Source organism: Erinaceus europaeus, chromosome 13 (genome assembly GCF_950295315.1).
Source record: "Erinaceus europaeus chromosome 13, mEriEur2.1, whole genome shotgun sequence".
Taxonomy (NCBI): domain Eukaryota; kingdom Metazoa; phylum Chordata; class Mammalia; order Eulipotyphla; family Erinaceidae; genus Erinaceus; species Erinaceus europaeus.
The window spans coordinates 72889671-72913454 of NC_080174.1; the positions used below are offsets into that span (position 1 = coordinate 72889671).

At 50.7% G+C, this 23784-nt stretch overlaps 1 protein-coding gene across 6 annotated transcripts in view; it reads right to left on the bottom strand.

The window, feature by feature from the left end:
* Window positions 1-23784, bottom strand: part of SSBP3 (single stranded DNA binding protein 3) — a 190593-nt gene that overhangs the window by 21163 nt on the left and 145646 nt on the right. For 2 of the 6 annotated variants that reach the window (XM_060206250.1, XM_060206249.1), the window contains exons 6-9: window positions 8725-8805; window positions 7630-7689; window positions 2148-2214; window positions 1993-2069 (exon numbers count right to left, since the gene is read on the bottom strand). In XM_060206250.1, the coding sequence (XP_060062233.1) occupies window positions 1993-2069; window positions 2148-2214; window positions 7630-7689; window positions 8725-8805 (285 nt within the window). The remainder of the gene's footprint in view (window positions 1-1992; window positions 2070-2147; window positions 2215-7629; window positions 7690-8724; window positions 8806-23784) is intronic. The other 4 variants (XM_060206252.1, XM_060206251.1, XM_060206254.1 and 1 more) reach the window with 2 other exon arrangements.

A 23784-nucleotide genomic window follows, 5' to 3' on the forward strand; every position in this document is an offset into this window, starting at 1 on the left:
ACACCTGTAGACCTGCTTCACCGCTTGTGAAGCGTCCTCCCTGCAGGTGGAGGAGTGGGGGGCTCGAATCTGGATCCTTGAGTATAGTACTACGTGAGCTTCAATCAGGTGCACCACCGCCTGGCCCCTGACCCCTGCCCCCAGCTGTTCCCTTAGGTTTGTAGCTACTCCTAGAGAGCCAGAGGTCAGGAGTCCCCAGGAGGAAGAGCATAGCAAATTGCTCTGGCCACTGCAGGGAACAGCCATATTCAAACAGTCAAGAGAGAGAGGGTCAGGGAGGCGGCTCAGCAGTAGAATGCATGCCTCTTTGCACATGTAGTACCACCTCACAAGAGAGACAAAGCAAACAGCTGCATGGAAGGGCCGAGTGCCACTCAGGTCTCTCTCCTACAATTAAAGAACAAAACAATGGAGTCGGGCAGTAGCGCAGCGGGTTAAGCGCATGTGGCACAAAGTGCAAGGATCAGCAGAAGGATCCCGGTTCGAACCCCTGGCTCCCCACCTGCAGGGGTGTCGCTTCACAGGCGGTGAAGCAGGTCTGCTGGTGTCTATCTTTCTCTCCTCCTCTCTGTCTTCCCTTCCTCTCTCCATTTCTCTCTATCCTATCCAACAATGACGACAACAATAATAACTACAACAATAAAACAAGGGAAACAAAAGGGAATAAGTAAATAAATATTAAAAAAAAAAAAAAAAAAACCTCAGAAGGGTAGGATCAGTGAGAAAGTTCTGGAACAGGAATGGCCTGTCAAATTTCTGCCCCATGACATTCTGAGACACCTGACCCCCAGCCTCAATCTGTGGGTGGGGTATGGTTCTGAGTGACCAGAAGCTATTGTGTTGTAACTGTAAAAGGACAGATGGAGTATTTGAGTCATTTCTTTCAGAGATACAAAATTCCCCTTTTGGGTGACAGAGCCATCTGGCCAAGAGAGTTTGTGACAGGAGACTGGTATATGAGATTAGAAAGCCCTGGGCTGAAGTGGGTGCTCAGGGCCCTGGACACTCTGACGTTTCCCCTGTCTGGGGTGACTCTGTAAAGAACCAGGGATAGACTCAGTCCCCACTGATAGGCAGGGCCTATTGGGATAGGTGGGGAAGCCAGCATGACTCACTCAAGAAGAGGCTCCTTTGCTCAACAAATTGTTTGGCTTTGTATGTTAACTCTCTTTTCAATCACCAGGTTCCAGATGCCACCAGGATGCTGGCTAGGCTTCCCTGGATTGAAGACCCCACCAATGTGTCCTGGAGCTCAGCTTCCCCAGAGACACACCTTACTAGGGAAAGAGAGAGGCAGACTGGGAGTATGGACCGACCAGTCAACGCCCATGTTCAGCGGGGAAGCAATTACAGAAGCCAGACCCTCTACCTTCTGCAACCCTCAACGACCCTGGGTCCATGCTCCCAGAGGGCTAGAGAATGGGAAGGCTATCATGGGAGAGGGTGGGTTATGGGGATTGGGTGGTGGGAATTGTGTGGAGTTGTACCCCTCCTACCTTATGCTTTTGTTCACTAATCCTTTCTTAAATTAAAAATTTAAATAAAAAAAATAAAAAAAAAAAAAAAGAAGAGGCTCCTGGTGAGTGGCCACTCCAACTAGGATTGTTGCTCATGCTCCATCTTTGGGTCATAGTTTGCTATGACCCTTGACCTAGCTCAAGTCCACCCACCTAGGGGGGACGGGGAAAGAGGAGGCTTTGCGATTTCTGGGGACACTCCTGTCCCTATTACTCGGGCATCAACTTTCTATATGCCTTATGTCCCATGTCAGCACAGTCCTCTCCTCATGCTCTGCTCCCAGGGGTCCCCGACTCTGCTCTGGGTTGTGACTGGGGCCAGTCCAATTATAAGCAGAGAACAGGGCAGAAACTCGGCCACACACTCTCCTCTCACAGAACAACCAACAAACTGTGGAGGAAAGAAGGCGAGTGCGACAGACGGTGAAGACAGACAGGGAGGTAGGTGGAGACAGACAGATGGATAGTTAGTTACCTGTGGGCCAGGACCCATGGGCCCCATGCCTCGGGGAGGGTTCATTCTCTGCATTGATCCTCCCATGTTGGGGTGCCCTGCATGAGAAGCGGTGAGCTGTGAGCCGGCGGTACGAGCCCCCCTACCTCTCCTGTCCTCCCGCTCTGCCTTCTCACCTTGTTGTCGTGTGGGATCCATGGAATTGGGCAGCAGCGGCTGCGTCCCAGGAACTCCTCCCGGGGGCTGAAAGAGACACAGGCACTGAGACACAAGATGACCAGCCATACCCTGGAACTGGGGGACAGCAGGAGAAGTGCCAGCACACCTCAACCTTGCCATGGAAGGCCTGCCCCCACCCCCCTCCCACTCAAATTTGGCAGCATGAGCAGATGCTGCGGCAAACAGGCGTGTGGTGGGCTGGGGCTCCAGCTGTGGGGAAGGAACCACTGCCTGTTCTCTGTGGGTCTGTGTGCCTGCCAGCATGGGAACACAAGGGCTGTGTCACACCTGTCCCTCGTACTGCTTCCCCTTTGTCTCATGGAGACATGACAGTGTTGGGGAGCAGGGAGACACCCTAACTGATGACAATGCTGCCACCGTGGAAAGGCCTGTTTATGGGACAGCAGGGGGGAATGTGGCCTCTTGAAACTTAGTGAGGGACAATGAGTCTCCGAGGCACTCAATGACTCACTGGTAGAGTCTGACTGAGCAAAGCAGGATTTTCCCGCACTTGGGTTAAATGAGGGACTAGCAGGATTCTGGGTAGACTCCCAGAATCCCCCCAGAGTGGGTGCAAGCGACAGGTGCTGGTGTGACTACCCTTAAGAAGAAGAGAGAGGACTGGGTGCTGCAGGGTGTTCCTGGTCAGTGCTGGGTGTGCCCGCTGTGATCTGCTTGGGACTGAAGGTATTTTAGCTACAATCTTGGGAAAAGAGAGAGAGCAGAGCTGGGGTGCAGTGGGGGGGGGGAGGGGAGTGAAGGGGAAGGAGACATCTGCTTCTAGAAGCCAGGACAGGTGACACCCAAGAATGGAGGCTTTGTGAGAACTGGCTCCCTGTCGCTACCTGCAGGACTCTGTGCTTCTAGGGTGTATGTGGGGGGGAGGTCTGGGAAGCTGCCACAGGGACCCTGCTACCTCCATGCTGCAGGTGGGTTCCCGAGACCCAATTAACTTCTAGGAGACGGCCACACTGGCACACCAGTAAGTGCTAAAGAGGTCTGAGGAGGAGGTGGTGGGAAGCAGATAGGAGTGAGTCTCATTGTCCCCAGTGTCAGAATGAGGTAGATGACTGTGTCTCAGGTGGGAGGGTTCTGGGAGGGTCACAAGAGCATTAGCAGCGGGCACCTGGGGCTTCCACCTGCCTGGGGCCACTCTGCCTCTCCTTTCCAGAGCTGGAACTCAGCTGTCCCCACCCCCTTGCTTTCTGCCAGTTCTGCTGCCCCTCCGAGCCCCAAGCTCCCAAACGAGCCAGGCGTCTATCCATTTGAAAGCTACCCCCCACCTGCCCCACCCAGCCTGGTTACAAGACCCTAACGGGTCAGAGCAAGGCCTGCCTGAGGTGGCCTGGTTTAGGGTTTCAGAACTCTAAGGTGGACAGGGCACTTTTCTATATCATGAGCTGAGGCCCCTGACTCTGATGGGGCAGCTTGAGGCTGGGCCATTGCTTCTCCCCAGGCAGCCTGAAGATGTTCCCCCTCCCTCCCTTGCTGGGATGACTGGGTGGGAGCAGGCAGTTTGAGTTATGGCCAGGGGTCAAAGGGTCTTGCCCTGAGAAGGCAGGACCTCTCATAGCAGCTCAAGTAAGGGGGCCACAAACATCTGCCACAATCAGGCTTGGGGGTTGCTGGGAGATGCTCTGGGCTGTGCCTGGAAGGAGGGGTTCTTCTGTCACCGCAAGTGTCCGCCCAGGGACAGACAGATGCTCACAGGTGTGCATGCTCACTCAGGGGGATTCCACAGGGACATGCGGGGTGGGACTTGGGGGCTGCCTGACCATCCTGACTTCTGCCTCTCTCCTGATGCTGAGTTCAGTGGTTTCTCACCAACCTATTCACCCTCACTGGACACAGCAATGCTCCTTGTGGTCCCAAACTTCTAGTCAGCCAGACAGAACACTGGCTAGGTAAGACTTTTTTGTTTTAAGGATATATATAATTGGATAGAGACAGAAATTGAGGGGGAGGGAGGGGGAGAGACAGAGAGGGAGAAAGAGACACCCGCAGTACTGCTTCTCTACTTAGGAAGCTTTACCGCTGAAGGTGGGTACCAGGAGCTTGAACCTGGGTCCCTGGTGCATTGTAATGTGTGCACTTAACCAGGTGCACCACTGCCTCCCTCCTATCCCCCGTAAGACTTTCAAAAGCCAAGTCAGACCAGAGAGAGAGAGAGAGAGAGTGCTCACTGGGTAGGATGTATGCCTTGTCAGGCACACAAGCTTGGGGTTGAATCTAGGAAGTGAAAACACTGTGCAAATTAAAAAAAAAAAAAGGAGTGAGTCCCAAGTCAACGACTCTTAGCTTCTCATCTCCTAACCCAGGAGGTCACGTGAGCCAGGCTAAGGCCTGAGGCTTCTGTTCTATCCACCTGTGTGTGTTGGGGGGGGGGGGTGTGCACTGGGCTAACTCAGGGGGCACAGAGGCTTCTGTGCCACTGTCATCTCAACCCAAGTGAGACTCTCTCCATGAAAACTCCTGGAGCAGTGCCCATGAAAGAGAGGATGTGCTTGGAGCACAAAAATCAGAGTTCCTAAGAAACTGAGAAATCAGCATAGATTTCCGATGGGGGCCGGGGCCAGGCTGGGAAAGCTAGCATGAACTGTGAGGTGTGGATGATGGATTTCCCCTCTTTACAGCTACTCTCTTGGGTACTTGCCCACGCTTAATTGATAAACAGAAACATGGATGTTTCCTCTTGTGCCCCTCAATTGCTCCAGTTATGTATGATCAGGCAGCGTCTGCTCCCTCCTCGGGGCGGCCTGGTCAAAGGCATGGCCCTAGATGGGTGGGCTGCTGGAGGGAATGTGGCTACTGAGGCCCCTGGGTGTGATGGCAGCGGCGGAGAGCACTCACTGAGCAGCTAGAAACAAAGGCGGGCCAGTGCTGCCTCCCCCAAGCCAGCAAAAGGGGCTGCAGGAGAAAACGGCACCAGACTCAGAGCTGGAGTATCACTGGAGACTTCTACAAGTCTTTCCACCACTCAAACCTCCCATCTTGTCTTCTGTGATTTAACCAAGAGTACCTTCTTATTCGAGAGAAAAACAAAAACAAGCCCCGTCTTTAAGATTCTCTTTAAAAATTATTTTTTTTCTTTTCTTTATTATTCGATAGAAACAGAGAAATTGAGAAGGGAAGGAGAGCTAGAAAGGGAGAGAGACAGACAGACACCTGTAGCCCGCTTCATCACTCAAGAAGATTTCCCCCTGCAGATGGGGACCAGGGACTTGAACCTAGGTTCTCGTATACTGTAATATGAACGCTTAACCAAGTACGCCGTCACCTGTAGCCCCCTTCCCTGTCTTTAGTATTTGCCTAAATTTGTCTGTGTCAGAAAACACAGGAAACAAACAACTTCTGCAGAAAGAATTAAGAGGAAAACCAAGAGGCAATTTGACTTTACAACTGGAGTTCCCTAGGCTGTGTCTCTGTCAAGTCCCCACATCATCTTACTTGGGGACTTGGATTTAGAGAGGGAGAAGTGTGGCCTAGTACTTGGCCTGAGATATGGCAAAGCATCGGACTGTCAAACCAAGTCCTGAGTTGGGTGCTTGGCATCCCATGTGCCAGAGTGATGCTCTGGTTCCCTCTCCCTCAGTAAAACATTTATCATTAAGAAAAAAAAAAAATCCAAAAATGCCAGGACCTGAGTTTGAGCCCCAAGCTCCCAACTACAGGGGGAAAGCTTTGCAAGTGGTGAAGTAGTGTTGTAGCAATCTCTCTCTCTCTCTCTCTCATTATCACCCCATTCCCTCTTGATTTCTGGTTGTCTCTATCCAATAAATAAATAAGAAAAATTTAAAAAGAAAGGAAAAATGGAATCATATTAAAATAAGTCTAATAAACCTGCTGGCTATACTTCCAGCTCCAAAGGCAAAAAGGGCTGGATAAGACAGGATGGTGTGATTGCCATGTTTTTGGAAGGGTTTTTGCAAGGTCTAAGAATGCCGTATACAAAAAAATATTTTGAGGCTAGGGCAACAGTTCAGTGCTGGAGTGCAGAGCTTGCACACCTAAGCCCCTAGGTTTGACTCCTATGCAGGACTGGAGTGGTGATCTAGTCTTATTAGAAAGTACTTTGGGGGAGTCGGGCTGTAGCGCAGCGGGTTAAGCGCAGGTGGCGCAAAGCACAAGGACCGGCATAAGGATCCCGGTTCGAACCCCGGCTCCCCACCTGCAGGGGAGTCGCTTCACAGGCGGTGAAGCAGGTCTGCAGGTGTCTATCTTTCTCTCCTCCTCTCTGTCTTCCCCTTCTCTCTCCATTTCTCTCTGTCCTATCCAACAACGACGACAACAACAATAACTACAACAGTAAAACAATAAGGGCAACAAAAGAGAATAAATAAAATAAATATTAAAAAAAAAAAAAAAAGAAAGTACTGTGGGGGAGCAAGGTGGCAGCACACTGGGTTGAGTATACATGTACACAATGCGCAAGGCCCTGGGCCTGAGCCCCAGACCGCCATCTGCAGGGGGGATGCTATATGAGTGGTGAGGCAGTGCTGCGCATGTCTGTCTCTCTCCCTCCCTATCTCTCCCCTCCCTTCTCAATTTCTCACTGTCTCTAGCCAATAAATAAAGATAACGACAACAACAACAAAAATTAAATGTCTTTTAAAAACTACTTTGGTTTAACCAGAAATGTCTCTGTGCCTTTGAAGTCTGCCTATCTTCAAAAGGTGATTTTCATCTTTACTGTGGCAGCTCCCCCCTGCCTGCATGGGCTGAAGGAGGGAGAGCAGCTAGGGGCCGACTACCCCAGACCACCTAGAATCACCACCCCGAATGGGCCGGCATAAGGCATACAACCCCAGGCTGGGAGGCCCTCCTTACTAGAGCAAACCACTTTTCTAATTACTCGAACAAATCCTTTCTTGTCTCGAGCTGGGCCTGGGAAGCAGGCAGACATTGCTTAAAGACTCACAAATGTCCTGCTCCACTGCATCCGGGCTCCTGATCTAAGCATTCCTACGGGCCATTTCTCCCCTTAATAGCAGGATTATATTTACCAGCCTTGGCAATTCTCAAAAGCTTCCAGGAAAAAAAATGCACGCTGTCAATTAACTTCATTAAGGAGGAAGACCCTTTTCCAAGAAGGGCTGGGAGGAAGGGACTGCAGGGTGGGGGTGGGCACCCCCCCACACACACACCACCTTCCCAAGAGTTGCCGGAGCCCTGTATCCCTCACCTGGCCCTCTCTGCTGCTGTCCTCCTCCCCAGGGAGGCCAGTGGGCAGCCAGGCCGTAGGGGCTGTGTCAAGGGCTTGCCAGGTGGGCATGGAGGCCTGCTGACAAGTTACCTCCCAGGCACAAGTTCCCTCTTCTCATCCTCTGCCCCCATTCTAATTTGAGTTATAGCCCAACTGGGGCCAAGGGGAGACCAAGTGAGGGGAGAGAGAGAGAGAGAGAGAGAGAGAGAGAGAGAGGATGTGACAAAGTACAGTACCTGGTTTCCCATTCGGATTGGGGGCCTGGGGCCGCCTGCGTATCGCGGTGACATAAAAGGCTGCAATTACAGGGAATTAGTTCAATGATAGCCTGTGTCGCCACAGGGTGACACACACACACACACACACACACACACACACACACGCTCTACTCCGCAAAGTCCAGTTTTGTTACAGATCTTTGAAGCTCTCTTTCTCCCTGTGGCCTCTTTCCTTTATTTGGAGGGTACAATAGAAGCACACAGCACGTGGGACTCCTTACTCTGAGGGTGTGTTTGCGGAGATGGACTCTAGCTAGAGGGGAAGGCTGCTGGTACTGTGTCTGGAAGCTGGGAGTGCATGACATCAGTGCAGGGCAGAGGAGGACACATCTGCTCGCAGGAAGGGCAGACCCAAGAGCCCCAAGAGGAAGTGGGACATGAAACCCTGAGCGTGTGCAGACCAAACTGGACACGCGCGCACACAGGCACACACAGAAACCAACCGACGAGACGAAGGGAGTGAGGAAGGGGAGCAAGGGCACCGCACATGACAGCAGGGAGGCTCCCTAACTGAAGGCGGGTGGGGTGGGGTGGGGTGGGCCAGAAAGCTTTCTCAGTAGCGAGCACGCACAAAACAGAAGGCTCGGGATGCAGCTTGGGTTACAAAATGAATGGCGAACCAAACTAAAGAAAAAAAGAAAAACAAACCAAAAGTGAGAGGAAAAAAAAAAAATCAAAAACAAAATGCTAAATGCAAAACAAAAACAAAACCAAAAACAAACAGCCGCTGATGAGGTCACAGAAACATTCCTGTTTCTTTTCCTTTGGGTTTTACCTCCAAGCCGGTAACATGTGATCTGAGGAACGAAGACTAGCTTTCAAAACACTATCCATCCATCCATCTATCTATCTATTTATCTATCTATCTATCTATCTGTCTATCCCAGTCTTCACAAAAATTGTATTTGTCAATCAAGACTAGATGGCAATGGCCTGATCCGCCCCTCCACCCCCGTTATGATGTCTGTTTGTTCTCTGCTGGCTGGGCTGTGTTCTCCTGGTGCCCCGTGCCCCTGGCTGGCGGGCGGGCAGGGGGGGCCACAGTACGTTTACCTGACTGTGGGGTCCCATCATGCTGCTGGGATTGTGAGGTGGTGGCTGTGCGTGCGGCGAGGGCTGTGACCCCGGAGGACCCTGTGAGGCCAGACAGTAGAGGCAGGTTATAGATCACAGCACATGGAGAAGCGCAGGAGAAGCTTAAAAGAACAAAAAAATTAAACCAAAACAAAGGGTGGGCGGCGGGCAGGCGTGCGGGCTCTGGCTGGCAGGGAGGTGTGAGCTGCTGACTGGGTCACCGGCTGGGTGGGTGGTAAACACAGGGAGAGAGAAGCTTAGAGACACACTAGCCCCTTGAGGGGCTTATGGGAGATACAGCCCAGCTCCTTTGTGGGAGCATGCAGGAGTGGGCCTGCACCTCGCCTAGCACTGCAGTAGAGTTTGCCATGTTTAATACATTGGTTGAGATGGGCTCAGAGCACACACAGGGGCTGGACCCACTCTGCTGAGCGTGTAAGTGCCCCTCACAGTGGGTGGGAGAGAGCCAGGCCCCTGCAGCAAGGAGAGCCCTGAGGGATCAGTAGTCTGTGCAGGGGTGGGGGCCCTAATGAACGAAAGGCAGAGAGGGGAGGAGAGCTGGTGCCAGCGATGGGAATGAAAGTGGTCCGACAAGAGGAGGTGGTCAGCCAGTGTCCATTCCATGTAGCTCATTAATTCACCTTCACTGAAAAGGACCCTCCCTGCAAGGTGCAGTTTCCTTGTTCTTATTTTTTAGAAGCTGGGTCTCAGGTAACAAGAAGACTCGGTCCTGTATCTGTGACTAGTAGACCAGCTCACAGCTCAGAGTTTGAGAGTCTCAACACACAAAGGAGAGGGGCACAAGGGAAGGGAGATGGAGGCTGCTAGGTGGGTGAGTGGCGGGCAGGGAACTCTACTCCAGCTGGTAAAAGCCACCCACAGTTCAGAGCTGACCCCTGGGGCCCAGGGCTATGCTGACCTCGACTACCTCTGCCCAGAAAAAGATAGGCGGATAAATTCACTAAAACCACGCGGTTGGTCAAACTGTGGGTTGCAACCCATTAGTGGGTGGTGAAATCAATTCAGTGGGTAGCAGTCATTATTTTAAAAAACCTGAAACAAAATATAGAAGAGCTCTGTGTGCTCTAAAACAAATGTTTTTCACTGACTGCTATTCATTTGTAGATCTGCGTGTGCATATGTGCGTACAAACGTACTTGGTGGGTCACTATATTGGATGGATTTCTGAAGGCTGTGAACCAACCCCCAACCCCAAAAAGCAAACAGCAGCCTAGGAGATGGCATGATGTAGATAAAACACTGGACCCTGGGGGCCAGGCGGTAGCGCAGCAGGTTAAGTGCACATGGTGCAAAGCACAAGGACCATCGTTAAGGATCCCAGTTCAAGCCCCCAGCTCCCTACCTGCCAGGGGAGGGGGGGGTGTCACTTCACAAGTGGTGAAGTAGGAACGCAGGTGTCTATCTTTCTCTATCCCTCTCTGTCTTCCCCATCTCTCTCGGTTTCTCTGTCCTATCCAACAATGGCAACAACAACAATAATAATAATAACAATAAACAACAAGGACAACAAAAGGGGAAAAGATAGCCTCCAGGATCAGTGGATTTGTAGTGCAGGCACCAAGCCCCAGTGATAATCCTGGAAACAAAACAAAACAAAAAACAGTGGACCATCCAGTATGAAGTTGCAAGTTTGACCTCTGACACTGCATTTGAGTGATACTTTCACATAAACATTTTCTTCTCTCCTTCCTTCCTTCCTTCCTTCCTTCCTTCCTTCCTTCCTTCCTTCCCTCCCTCCCTCCCTCCCTCCCTCCCTTCTGCCACCAGGGTTACTGATGAGATTAGGTGCCTGCATGATGACTTCAATGAACCCTGTGGCCCTTTATTTTTTTCTTATAAGGAGGGAGAAAATGGGTGGGGAAGAGAGAAAAGAGGGGGTGGGGGGGGGAGGAGAGGGAGACCTGTAACACTGTTCTACTGCTTGTAAAGTTTCCTCCGTTACATAAGGTGGAGACTAGGGGCTCGAACTTAGGTCCTCATGCACAGTAACATCTGTGCTCAATTGGATGCAACTCTGCTTCGGGCAAAAAAAGAAACAGAAAAAGCTTGGAGTTGTGCGGTAGCGCAGCCGGTTAAGCGCACGTAGTGCAAAGCGCAAGGACCAGCTTGAGGATCCCGGTTCGAGCCCCTGGCTCTCTACCTGCAGGTGTCTGTCTTTCCCCCTCTGTGAACTTCCCCTTCTCCCTCCATTTCTCTCTGTCCTATCCAACAACAATAACATCAATAACAACAATAACCACAACAATAAAACAATAAAGGCAACAAAAGGGAATAAAAAAGTAAATATTTAAAAAAAACAAGGGCAACAAAAGGGAATAAATATTAAAAGATATTTTTATATTAAAAATAGAAAAAAAAAAAAAAGCAAAAGCACAAGCAGCCTGTTTATGTATTCCTGCCCACTCAGAATACTTGAAGCTGGCTTTGTGCCACCCTTCTCCGCCATCATTATACCTTTACAAGTTGCTTCTGAGTTCAAGCCCCTGGCCCCCACCTGCAGAAGGAAAGCTTTACGAGTGGTGAGGCAGTGCTGCAGGTGTCTCTCTTTCTCCTTTATCTTTCCCACCCCTCTCAATTTCTCTCTGTCCTATCAAATATAAGGAAATAAAAAGTCACTTTTGAGAAAAACTCAAGAACTTCTTGAGAGTGTAGGTGAGGCTGGAGAGGCACAAGCAGGATTTCCCTGCTCGCTCTCTCCCTTCAAGGCCAGGGGGCTCAGCTTCCTATTCACCCAGGAAACACAGCTGGGGCGGGGCTGGGCCGGGCTGGGCCGGGTCAGCGAGGGGCAGGCACGGTGAAGATCTGTCCAGACACAGCTGGCGAGGCAGTCTGGGGACCTGGGGTGCCACGGAGGATAGGCCTGGAGCTTCTTGGCCAAGCGAGAGGCTGCTCACTTCCGGAAAGCTCCGTGGAGCAGATGTTTCCTACCTGCCACGCTACTAATTTCAACAAGTGTGTGTCTTTCTAGCGGCTGCCAGCAACGGCATGGTTTGTTACCATGAGCAATTTTCTTAATTAACAGACATTAATTAGCCATTTAGCAATTTTGCAAGCATTTGTTTAGCGGCTTTCCTAAACATGAATACCACTGTGATAATGGCACTGATTAGAGGGGTCCCCTAATTAACAGTACAGGGAAGGAAAATTGAAATCACATAAATTAAAAAGGGAGGGGAAGTTAATGAAGGCGGGACATATTTGCACCTGCAAGTCTTTTGTACCATGAAACTTGGGTGCAATGTAAACAAAATAAGATGATTCAAAGCCAAGCCCCCACCCCCACCCGCCACCCCCCACCACCACCAAAGGGAAAAAGAAAAAGAACGGAGGGGAAGGGCTCACGGGTGAGGTCCAGTTGCCAAGAGGGGGCAAAAGGCCTCTTGGTTTTTCAGTTCTTGGCAAGTAGGGAGCCTCTTCCCTCCCCGCCCCTCACTGCACTCCCTGCAACAGTCAAAGCTTCTATGGGGACAGCAGCCTGACGCTGGGCAGGTCCCTCACACCTGTGCACCCCTCAGCCAGGAGAGGGGCACAGCAGCTCACTGACCTGAGAGAAACAAAGGGCTCCAAAGTGTCTGACATTCGGGCAGCCCTTAGCCAAGGCCAATGCTTGAGCCGAAATCTGAGGGCTTGCTCTGCCTGCAGTTTCTGCCTGCTACAGTCCTCTGAGGTCCAGAGGGCAGGGCTGCTACTGTTGCTGCAAGCCAAAGGCCACATGAGTACTGGGCAGTGAGGTCCCAGTCCAACCCCGGCAATGTCTCCAGTTCATGGGGAACAGTGGGGGAAAGGCCATGAAGTCTGGGGATGAAGGTGCAGTTGAGCTGAGGCTGGGGTTCAGAATACTGAGGACCAGAGGACCTCGGCGGCGGCGGTCAGTTGTCACAAGGAAAGAAAATCCCAGGGGAGGACTCAGGTCCTGGAACATGATGGCAGAGGAGGACCTAGTGGAGGCTGAGTCGTTATGTGGAAAACAGAAATGTTAACGCATGCACAAACTATCGTATTTTACTGTTGGCTGTGAACCATTCATCCCCCAATAAAGAAAACGAAAAGAAAAGAAAGACTCCACTGCTCACTGTCAGATCAAGTGCAGCGTTCACTCCCCAGGGCATGAAACTCCCCTCCCACTGCAGAGGGCTGACCGCCTGGCTCCACTGGCAGCATTAGGAGCAAGAATGCTTTTCTCCCATCCGACAGCTGCACAAATTCAGAGTTCCACCTATGTCCCCACTACCCTAAGACCCCAGTCTGGTGCTCTCTACTGTCTCTATACTTGCAACAGTGCCAGGGAGGGGTCGCACAGCTCTGGGTGTCGTCAGGAGTGGACAGATAGACAGCCTTGTGCCAGGGAGAGACATTTGTGCAAGAAAAGAAAAACGCAAACAGGCTTGTTGCCCAGCTCCACAGGGGTAAGGAATCCACCCTGTGGTTTTCTCCAGCCACAAAGATTTCTCTTTCTGCATTTTTCTTTTTTCTTTTTAACCAGTGCACTGCTTAGCTCTGGCTTACAGTGGTGTAGGGGATTGAACCTGGGACCTCAAAGCCTCAGGCATGAGAGTCTTTTTGCATGACCATTATGCTATCTACCCTCACTCTTCCTGCATTCTCAGTGAGACACCCTTAGGAAGGTTTAGAGGAGAACAGACTTTATAGTCTTTTCCCAACTAGTTCTCCATTTGGGCAAAAGGTCACTGGTAAAGAGGAACCTACTGGAGGGTCCTGACTGCTCTCTGTTGGGGTGTGGGCACCTGTCTTCATCTGTTTTTGAAGAGCATGGACAGACAGGTGGACAACACTGTAGTGGAATGCAAGAGGAGGTGGGGGGAGGGGGGGCTGGTGAGCTTTACCATACAGGACGATGTCCTACTCTGCCCCATGACCTCCCTGGTTCTGACTTGCTGAAAACTTTTGAAGAGCCCCAAGTAGATGCATCTGGAAACCTCTGTGGTCAAGACAAAACTCTGAGCCCAGTTCCATTCAAGCTCCTTCCCAATTGTCCCTGTAGCTCAAGCAGCCTTCTTGGTGTGTCTCAGAGGAGAGGCGGGGGGGGGGGGGGGGGGAGGGGGGAAGGGAGACATGGACACAGAATCCATAGGGGCTGAACTGGAGCTGAAAGCTCCTGCTAGAAACTGAGGGGTATCCACACCTGCCCAGTCACTCATCTGTTAGGTGGCCCTGACAACATCGGCCAGCCCTTCTTCCAGTGGCCTCCATTTCCATGGGGGACAGAGAGGTTTGGGAGAGAGATGTATCATATCCAGAGCCACATCTCCTAGCTCTGGCTCTGTCCATCATATCATGATCACTGAACCTAAGAAATCAGGCTTGGAAAGAACCGGGTTAAAACTCCAAGCCATCACTGAGAGCATTTGTGTTTTCTCATTGGTGCAAACAGAAGAATTGTGGTCATGATATTGGAGCCATACAGCCACACGTGAAAGTGGCCCTGACCTGCATTAGTTCACATCATCCTTGACTCCCAAGGGAGAAGGCTATTAAATGCACTTCAGTCAAGGAGGTTCAGAAAGGTGAAGCCGGGAGTCGGGCAGTAGCGCGGCAGGTTAAGCGCAGGTGGCGCAAAGCACAAGGACCGGCGTAAGGATCCGGGTTTGAGCCCTGGCTCCCCACCTGCAGGGGAGTCGCTTTACAAGTGGTGAAGCAGGTCTGCAGGTGTCTATCTTTCTCTCCCCCTCTCTGTCTTCCCCTCCTCTCTCCATTTCTCTGTCCTATCCAACAACAACAATGACAACAATAATAACTACAACAATAAAACAAGGGCAACAAAAGGGAATAAATAAATTAAATAAATATTTAAAAAATTAAAAAATAAATTAAAAAAAGAAAGGTGAAGCCACCCGCCAGGGGTACACAGCTATCAAGCAGTGGCACCAAGCAAGCCTCAGAGTCTGATTCCCGGGCCCTCGGGAGGCTCAGGTGGCCCGTGAGCCCTCTGGTCCACAAGGGCTGTCTCCACAGCCCATGAGGAGAATGAAGAATGAACCCTAGAGGCTGAAGGACTCGAAGGTGCCTCCAATCACTCACCCACATCTCCTCAGTGCTGCAGCCCCTTTGCTGGGACCACAGAGGCCCTTGCAAGATCTCAGGCTAACTGGGGAAAAGCACAAGGACACGGTGACAACCATGTTCCAATGTCAGCTTAAACTACACCAAGGGCTCCAACAGAGGCTGACAGGTGCAAGCAGGCCCCAGTGGCTATGGAATGTAGTAGGCAAGGCCCCGTCGTGTAGCCAACAATGAGCAGAGACAAGAATGTGGGTGCCCACACAGATCAGGACTCTTCCCATTCTGCTGCACAGCCTTCACAGGGTAATGGCAAGGAGAGCTGAGTCCAGGGGGAGACCTCCATCCTACAGGGGGAAACCCTGCTTCTTAATCTGGGGAAGGGAAGCAGGAAGCACGCCAACTTCCTGCCTGAGCCTTCATTCTGCTCCAGGCCCTATTAATGAACTTGCCATTCTATCTGAGACGCTCCCAAGATCTGACCAGAGATACCTAATGCCTGTGTTTTTCTCTGCATTTGCTTCCCTCGTGATTTCAACAGTGGAACAGTGGGCGGTGTAGCATCTAGCAGCCTCTTGAGAGGCGCTGAAGCAGGGCTGGGAAAGCTCTGCTCCGGTGTGATGTAGGCAGATACTAACTGGGGAATGGAAGAGCCTATGCTGGTGTCAAGCAAGCGTGGTGGGGAGCAGGGCATTCCCATGGCACAACAGATCTGAGGTCTCTGGTAATGCTCTTCACAGTGGGCCAGCAGGAGCCACCCACATACCTCTCAGTCATGCTTCCCGCCAGTCCCTGTAATTATTCCTGCAGCCATAGGGGGTGGTGGCAGTGGTGGCGGCAGCAATGCTGAGGGAGGCCTCACAGTTACACAGCCCCGGCTTCCTGCCCTAGCTACTCCAAGGCACACTGGGAGTCCAACTCCCCCACAAGGAGGACGGAAGATGTTCCACACATACTGGGGGGGGGGGGGCAAGACGGCTGGCACATGGGAGGTCCCTATGTCTCATGCTACAGTCACTACTGTTTGCCTATTGACAGGGAAACAGGGAAAGTGGAAGCAGCACGTGTTCTGCCTGGAGTGCCTTCCAGAGCCAGCTGAAAGCCCACACATCGTCCTCCTCCTGTTAGGCGCTTTCTGAATGGGGGCGGGGGATGAGGCATCCTCTTGGGACATCCTGCCTCAGATATGGGCATATGCTGTAGGCTCTAGTGATGCTGCCTCCCATCCCACCTGAGGGTCCACAGCAGGCTGTGAGGCTATCAGCAGGCAGACCCACGGCCACAGCCAGTGAACCCCTGGGCTCAAGAAACATCACCACCACCAAGGGGACCATGCTGGTCCTTGGGATGAAAAGGGAGGATGAAAGCTCCTTAAAATTGAAAATTAGGTGGCGCACCTGGTTAAGCACACAAATTATAATGTGCAAGGACCTGGGTTCCAACTCCTGGTCCCCATCTGCAGGGGGAAAGCTTCACAAGTGTTGAAGTAGGGCTGCAGGTGTCTCTATCTCTCCCTCTTAATTTTTGTCTCTATTCAATAATATTTAAAAAAAACACAGAAAATCAGCTTAGAAAAAAAGTCCACAACCCCACATTGCTATTTTAAGGATAATAATAATAATAATAGCAACAACAACATTTGTGCTGTTTAATATTTCTGTAACTGCCTGATTTAGCAACAAATGCCAACCCACCAGCTATCTAGAGGCCATGGACTTGAAGAGAAACAAGAGGCCAGGGGTGAACAGAACTGACTGTCCAAGGCGTTTGTCAGGGGTAGAGCCCTCCCTTGTGGCCCTGAGTCTACACTGTCTAGCAGCAAGTGGGTGAGCAGTCCAGGAGACACGCGGGAGCACACACCTGAGGCGCTGAAGGGCATGCAGACAACATGAGCCTCGCTGTCCTGTCTGGACCAGATGTGTCCTTTGTCCTAAGGCAAATCTTTGGGGGCCAGGGACACGGTGTCAAGTTTTGAGCTGCTAAGAACAATTTCTATCCCACAGTCCTAGTCCTCTTGCCACTAGGTGCCTCCCCCCCCCCCCCCCCCCGGGCTTATCTGGCGAGGTTGAGGGGTGGGTTTTACTGACTGGCAGTCGGGGAGATGAATCATGCATTATTGGTGGCCCGTGTAGTCTGATACTGGGTGTGTCACTTTAATTGAGTGAATACAAAATCACATTAATCATACACATGGTAAAAGGCAGTGACAGACAATCCAATTTGCTTGAACATGAATGCTGATGGAAAAATTCAGGAATTTTTGGTCCAGGAGGTGGCGCAGTGGATAAAGCATCAGACTCTCAAGCATGAGGTCCTGAGTTCAATGCCCGGCAGCACATGTACCAGAGTGATGTCTGGCTCTTTCTCCCTACTCCTATATTTCTCATTAAAAAATGAAATCTTTAAAAAATAAATTAAAGGGAGTCGGGCTGTAGCGCAGCGGGTTAAGCGCAGGTGGAGCAAAGCACAAGGACCGGCATAAGGATCCCGGTTCGAACCCCGGCTCCCCACCTGCAGGGGAGTCGCTTCACAGGCGGTGAAGCAGGTCTGCAGGTGTCTATCTTTCTCTCCTCCTCTCTGTCTTCCCCTCCTCTCTCCATTTCTCTCTGTCCTATCCAACAACGACAACAACAATAATAACTATAACAATAAAACAACAAGGGCAACAAAAGGGAATAAATAAAATAAATATTAAAAAAAATAAGTAAATAAAAAATAAATTAAAAAAAATTGAGGAATCCCATTATAGGGAGATGTCCATGGTGTGCCTGTGGGCCACCGGCAACCCTGATCCATCAACACACCTGCCTCCACCCCACAACCTTCTCGGTGCAGGAAGCTGACCGCCAGGTACAGTGAGGGGAAAAGAGCTTTCATCTCCCGATTTGAACATGAGGTCCTGGGAGGGTAGGATACGGAAGTTTGTCGTGGGTGTGGTGTAGAACTATAGAGTCTTATAATCTTGTAACAAACTGTTAATAATAAATTTAAAAAATTATTTAAAAAAAAACCATGCAGCTCCTTGGAAGAAGAACTATCTTCTCATCTCCATTAGAGACACAGACTTGTCAGTTACTGGGAGAATTGTCACTCTACCCTGTTTCTATCTGTCCTCTGTGGGGCAGGGGCTTTTCTATGTATGTGCACAGAGGGGACAGGCCAGAGTTGGAACAGTTTCAGAGCAGAGGGAGTCCATGCCATCTGTGATCCCACTCACCCAGCGCAGGCCTGGCACGGGCACAGCAGGGCCTCTAGTGGCTGGGCTGGGGCCCCCTGAGGTTTGCATCAAGGAGACAAGGCCTTGACAGTCTCAAGTCTCCATGTGCACTAGACAAAGGTGGGGTTTTTCGAGAGAGGGAGAGGGAGAGGGAGAGGGAGAGGGAGAGGGAGAGGGAGAGGGAGAGAGAGAGAGAGATCTGCCTGAGTAGAAGTGGCCCATCTTCCTGGGATAGGCAGCAAGTCACCAGACAGAAGGACAGGACCAAATATGACACCCACCCCAACTCTAAGGATCTTGTCAGGAGTCCTTGAATCCACCACGATCCTCTTGGTGGAAAGACCAAGCGAAGATACATGTGGTTTCCACCTGAGCAGAGGTCCCTGCTGGCCGTCCCTTCTTCCTGTGTCAAGCCTGGGTGGCATTGGGCAGACTACAGAGAGAGGCACGCTGTGAGCCTGGTTTTCCAGGACTGACTGCCATGGGCCTGCAGGAGGCGCTCGGTGAATGTTCTGATCAGGAGGTATAAGGCATGCGCACTCCATGGAGACCGAGACGCAGAATTAGCAGGCCAGGCTTGAAAACAAAGGGAGGAAACACAGCAAATGAAAGCACAGGCCAGGCGGGTGGCCAGGGCTGAAAGTGGGACTCTCCACACAGTTGCTCTCAGCCTCTTCCTTCAGCCCCATGCACAGATGGGAAGACTGAGCACTGGGGACAGGAGTGACTGGCCCCAGTCACAGGTTCCAGCCCTTGGACCGTACTGTATAATGCAGAATGGAAGAGGAAGAAGAGGAGGAGGAGGAGGAGGAGGAGGAGGAGGCGGCTGATGTCACAGCAGCTTCAAGACTACAAGAGCATGGATTCCATACTGAGTTGGAGCAGGGTCAGCAAACTGTGGCTCAGGGCCTGTTCCCTGTTTTTATGAATAAAGTTCTACTGGGACAAAGTCATGCTTATTCCTGTACTGGCCAGCCATGGCTGCTTCCCCTCTCAAATAGCAGAGTAACTGTGACAGAGACCAGATAGCCCAGAAACGTAACTATTTATTATCTGGCCTTTCACAGCACGTTTGCCTACCTTTACACTAAATGATAGTTTTCCAGACTGAACAAACGGGACTTTCTAAATGCTTACGGAAAAACAACACAGTACTGTACTTACATTCTGATTTTATTCTTTTTTATTGACTTCCTGATTTTAACTGCATATCTAATAAGCTATCTGAAGTACAGATACTTGGAAGCAACACAGGTGGCTGAGTAAGTTGTGGTATATATGCAGAATGGAACACTACTTACTCAGCTATCGAAATTGGTGAATTCACCTTCTTCACCTCATCTTGGATGAAACTGGAAGGAATCATGTTAAATGAGATCAGCCAGAAAGAGAAGAGTGAATATGGGATGATCTCACTCATAGACAGAAGGTGAAAAGTAAGAACAGAAGGGAAAACACAAAGCAGAACTTGGACTAGATTTGGGGTATTTCACCAAAGTAAAAGACTCTGGGGTAGGGGGGAGGGTTCAAGTCCTGGAACATGATGGAAGGGGAGGACCTAGGCGGGGGGTGGGGGGGGTGTCGAATCTTTTGCAGAAAACTGAGAAAACTCACACATGTGTTGATTGTAAACCACTGGTCTCCCCAACAAAGAACAAAGAGTAAGCTGATTTTACAAATAAGACTACTGAAATGCAGTGACAAAGTCTAGGTCTAGCTCCTTGGGGACATGCCAACTAAGCACTAGGCTAAGCGTTATTTATTTATTTTTCCAGAGCCCTGTTTAGTGCTGTGGGGGACTGAACCTGGGGCTTTGGAGCCTCAGGCATGGGAGTCTCTTTGCATTACCATTATCTACCCTCCACCCAGCAGGCCTAAGTCCTATTACGACCCTGCAACAGGTTGTGTGTCTGAGCACTGACTCTCAGATTTCTTGGTCTTAGCCAGTATTCACATATCAGGCAGGTCACCCCGGAGTTACCACCTTGCTGACCACTCTTCCCAATTTCCCTCAGGTCACAGTAATAGTACACAAGCTCATCTCTCATCTGTCAACGCAGGACTTAAAACATTTATGTCTTTAAAGATTTATGTATATTTACTGATTTATATACTTTTAAATCAAGGCACTTCTCAGCTCTGGCTTATGGTGGTGCTGGGGATTGAACCTGGGGCTTTGGAGACTTAAGCACAGGAGTCTTTTTGCATGGACATTATGCTGTCTCCCCAGACCAGCACAAAATATTTTGAGGATTTGATTTCTAGCACGGAGTTTAGTAGATCCATGCTCTTTTTAACCTCTTCTCTGTAGAGGGATTCTTTGGGGCCACCACAGCCAGGAAGAGGCTCTAACAAAATGCTGTGGTTGGGACGGGACAGGAGAAAGCTGGCTGGCTTGCTTTCAGCTGCTAGGTTCTGTGGGCTTCCCTGCTGGGGAGAGAGGGAGGGAGAGTTGGAGAGGAAGGAGAGGAGAGGACATGAACATGCAACTGGACACTTTTCAGAGACACAGGAAAAGGCATTCATCCACTAACTCAGAAGCTGTAGGCAGAACCTACTCCCACCTGTGAGTGTACCCAGCCTCTGGGCTCCAGCACACGCTGTGTGTTAGAGAAACCTGAATAAATAGTACAGATCTCCCCATAACTCACCCATGCCGTAGGCTGGTTGAGAACAAACCAGGATAATTGCCGCAACACTTGAAGACAGACTGGGTACGCTAGGAAAGGAGGGAGCTATGACTTCAGAAAAATCACATTTATGCCAGACCCCAGGAATGAGCAGGAAGAGGGTGCTGGGCTAACCGGCAGGAAAGGCAGTGGTGCTGGAGGACCTTAGATCTTTGCAAGTTCATGCAAGGGATTAGCAATCAAATCTGTGTCTTGAAAAATTACACTCTTTTGTGTTACTTGAGATGTGCCTGTGCCCTCTTTCCAGATAGAAGATTGTGGCCACTAGCTTTTGCTGAACATGAGGAGCGTGTACCTGCTTCCCTGTCCAGCCAGCCCTCCCCAACGCTTGTGAAGGAGCTGGCGGTTAAACACCTAAAGGTGATGGTTTCCCAGTCCTGGAGACAGAGCAGAGCTCTCTGTGTCACCACCCCCAACACAGACTTCCCCCAACACCAACTCGCTGCAGTAGAGCTGGACTCTGGGTTAAGTTTAGAGAATCAGAAGAGATCAAGATCCAGGATCTGGGACGGAAGTGGTCCTGCAGAACACAGATGGAGGACTTGTATCTTGTCAGGAGGACCAATGCCTCTCCTCTCCAAAAAGTACTGCCTTTTGCTCTGCAAATGAACAGAGCTGCAGACAAACAGCCAGCTCCTTCTGGCCCATCTTTACGCCGCTCCGGCCAGAGCTTGGGCTCTAAACCACAGATCCGGAAGGGTAGTTGTGTCCCCTGAGCTGAGGAGTGGGGAACAGGAAAGCCAGCCAGTGTCTCCCTTTCAGGTGGTATCTCAGGTCTCTTGCTTTCTAAGAGGCTCACAGAATAACCTAGGATCATTATAATCTTGTTCTCCTTCCTCAACTAGGGAGAAGTGGCAGTGGGGTAGGGTGAGGAAAGGAACCAGTACTCTGGAGAGAAATGGGTTTGGGAAGCCTGCCTGACTGGCCATAGGCTATGAAACGTGACACGTCTCATGGCCACTGAGGTATAGCACTGCGGTGCTGCAGTCCTGCGTTCTCAGGCACATGGCCCTCACTTCCCTCTGAAACTCACCCGGAAGTTGCGGTCCTCCCATCTCTTTAAAGAGACACAAGACAGGGGCTGAGCGGTGGTGCACCAGGTTAAGTGGACATAGTGCAAAGCACAAGGGTCCTGTTTTCCCCATCTGCAAGGGGGTCACTTCACAAGAGGTGAAGCAAGCCTGCAGGTGTCTTTCTTTCTCCCTATCTCCCCCTTTCCTCTCAATTTCTCTCTGTGCTATCCAATAAGATAAAGCTGAGCCTCAGGATCCCTCCACTTTATGGCATCCTTTAGGGACCACCTCTTGCTTTCGCCAGGCCTTCCTATCACCTCGCTCCCAGGGAGATGCTTCAGGCCTCTATATGCGAATCTGGGCTGGTCTCATGGAAGCACGGCCCTCCTGGGAGAGGCCCTCGTGTATCCCACCTGAAGCTGGATGCTTTAGCCAAATGATCAGCAATTGTCTTGTTCTCAAAATGGGCCTTCATTTCATTTCCCCCAGTGCTGCAATGTGCTGAAAGTATTGGGAGTACACGGGTTAGTTCTGTCACCCTTTACCTACCTTCCTTCCTTCCTTCCTTCCTTCCTTCCTTCCTTCCTTCCTTCCTTCCTTCCTTCCTTCCTTCCTTCCTACAGAAGCAGAGACAGAGACCACTACACCAAAGTTTCCCTCAATGCAGCAGGAGCTGAATTCGAACGTGGGTCATGCACATGGCACGGCAGCACACTATCCAAGAGAGCTATTTTGCCAGGCTTCGTGTTGTAGTTCATAGATGGAGAGACTGAGCTCCGCTTTCCCCTCAAGGAAAAGCTGCTACCTCAGAACAGACTACCAGTGTCCAAACTCTCAGACCCTCTCCATAGAGTCAGAGTCTTGGACTCATATACTATATTAATAATTAACTCAAGGAAGAAAAATTTAATCAGATCCACATTTAAGGCAATTTTTTTTTGGGGGGGAGGGGATCATGGGACAAGTCTTTGTTAAAATATTCTTGACTCCAACTGACTCCAAGGTTGGCAGGCCATGGAGAAGGGGAAAGAAAAATGCTGCAGCCACAGCAGAGTCCATGCAGATGTGGGCAGAGACGAGATCTAAGAGCAACAAGCTCTGGCCTTGCCCTGAGACCAACAGCTGGCCCAACACAGGCTAAGGTAAGGGTCACGGGGGCTAGGCCACAAAAAAGCTCAGTCTCACTAGGAAACTGGACTTCTTTTTTTGCCTCCAGGGTTATTGCCGGGGCTCAGTGCCTGCACCACGAATCCACTGCTCTAGGAGGCCATTTTTTTCCCTTTTGTTACCCTGGTTGTTTTACCATTGTGGTTATTATTGTTGTTGCTATTGATGTCATTGTTGTTGGACAGGACAGAGAGAAATGGAGAGAGGAGGGGAAGACAGAGAGGGGGAGAGAAAGACACCTGCAGACCCGCTTCACCACTTGTGAAGCGACTCCCCTGCAGGTGGGGAGCCGGGGACTCGAACCGGGGTCCTTACACTGGTCCTTGCGCTTTGCACCACGTGCACTTAACCCACTGCGCTACCGCCCGATCCCCGAAACTGGACTTTTAAAAGGAAAAACACTTATACTTTATCCATGGTACCACCTCCTGGGGAAGGAATGAGCCATCCCAGTGACCTACAGTCAGCTCAGGCTAGAGTCTACCCTGTGGACGGAGTCATTACTGAATGGACGCTTAGGGCCTGGGGCTGTCTTTCTTGTGACCCCAAGAGTCCCACTGGGCCACACAGAAACCCATCACTCTCAAATATACACTGAATGAACATGGATGACTGAATGCCAGTCCCTGGGAAGGAGCCCTTGTGCTGATTCCTGAGTAGCTTCCTCGCATTCTGAGCACATTCCTAAATGCACAGCTGCTGAAGCGGGTGGAGCCTTTTTTTTTTTTTTTTTTAATCAAATTCTACGTGATGAGACCCACGTAGAATTCACTAGTGATGTGGTCCGGGAGGTGGCACAGTGGATAAAGCATTGGATTCTCAACCATGAGGTCCCAAGTTCGATCCCTGGCAGCACATGTACCAGAGTGATGTCTGGTTCTTTCTCTCCTCCTATTTTTCTCATGAATAAATA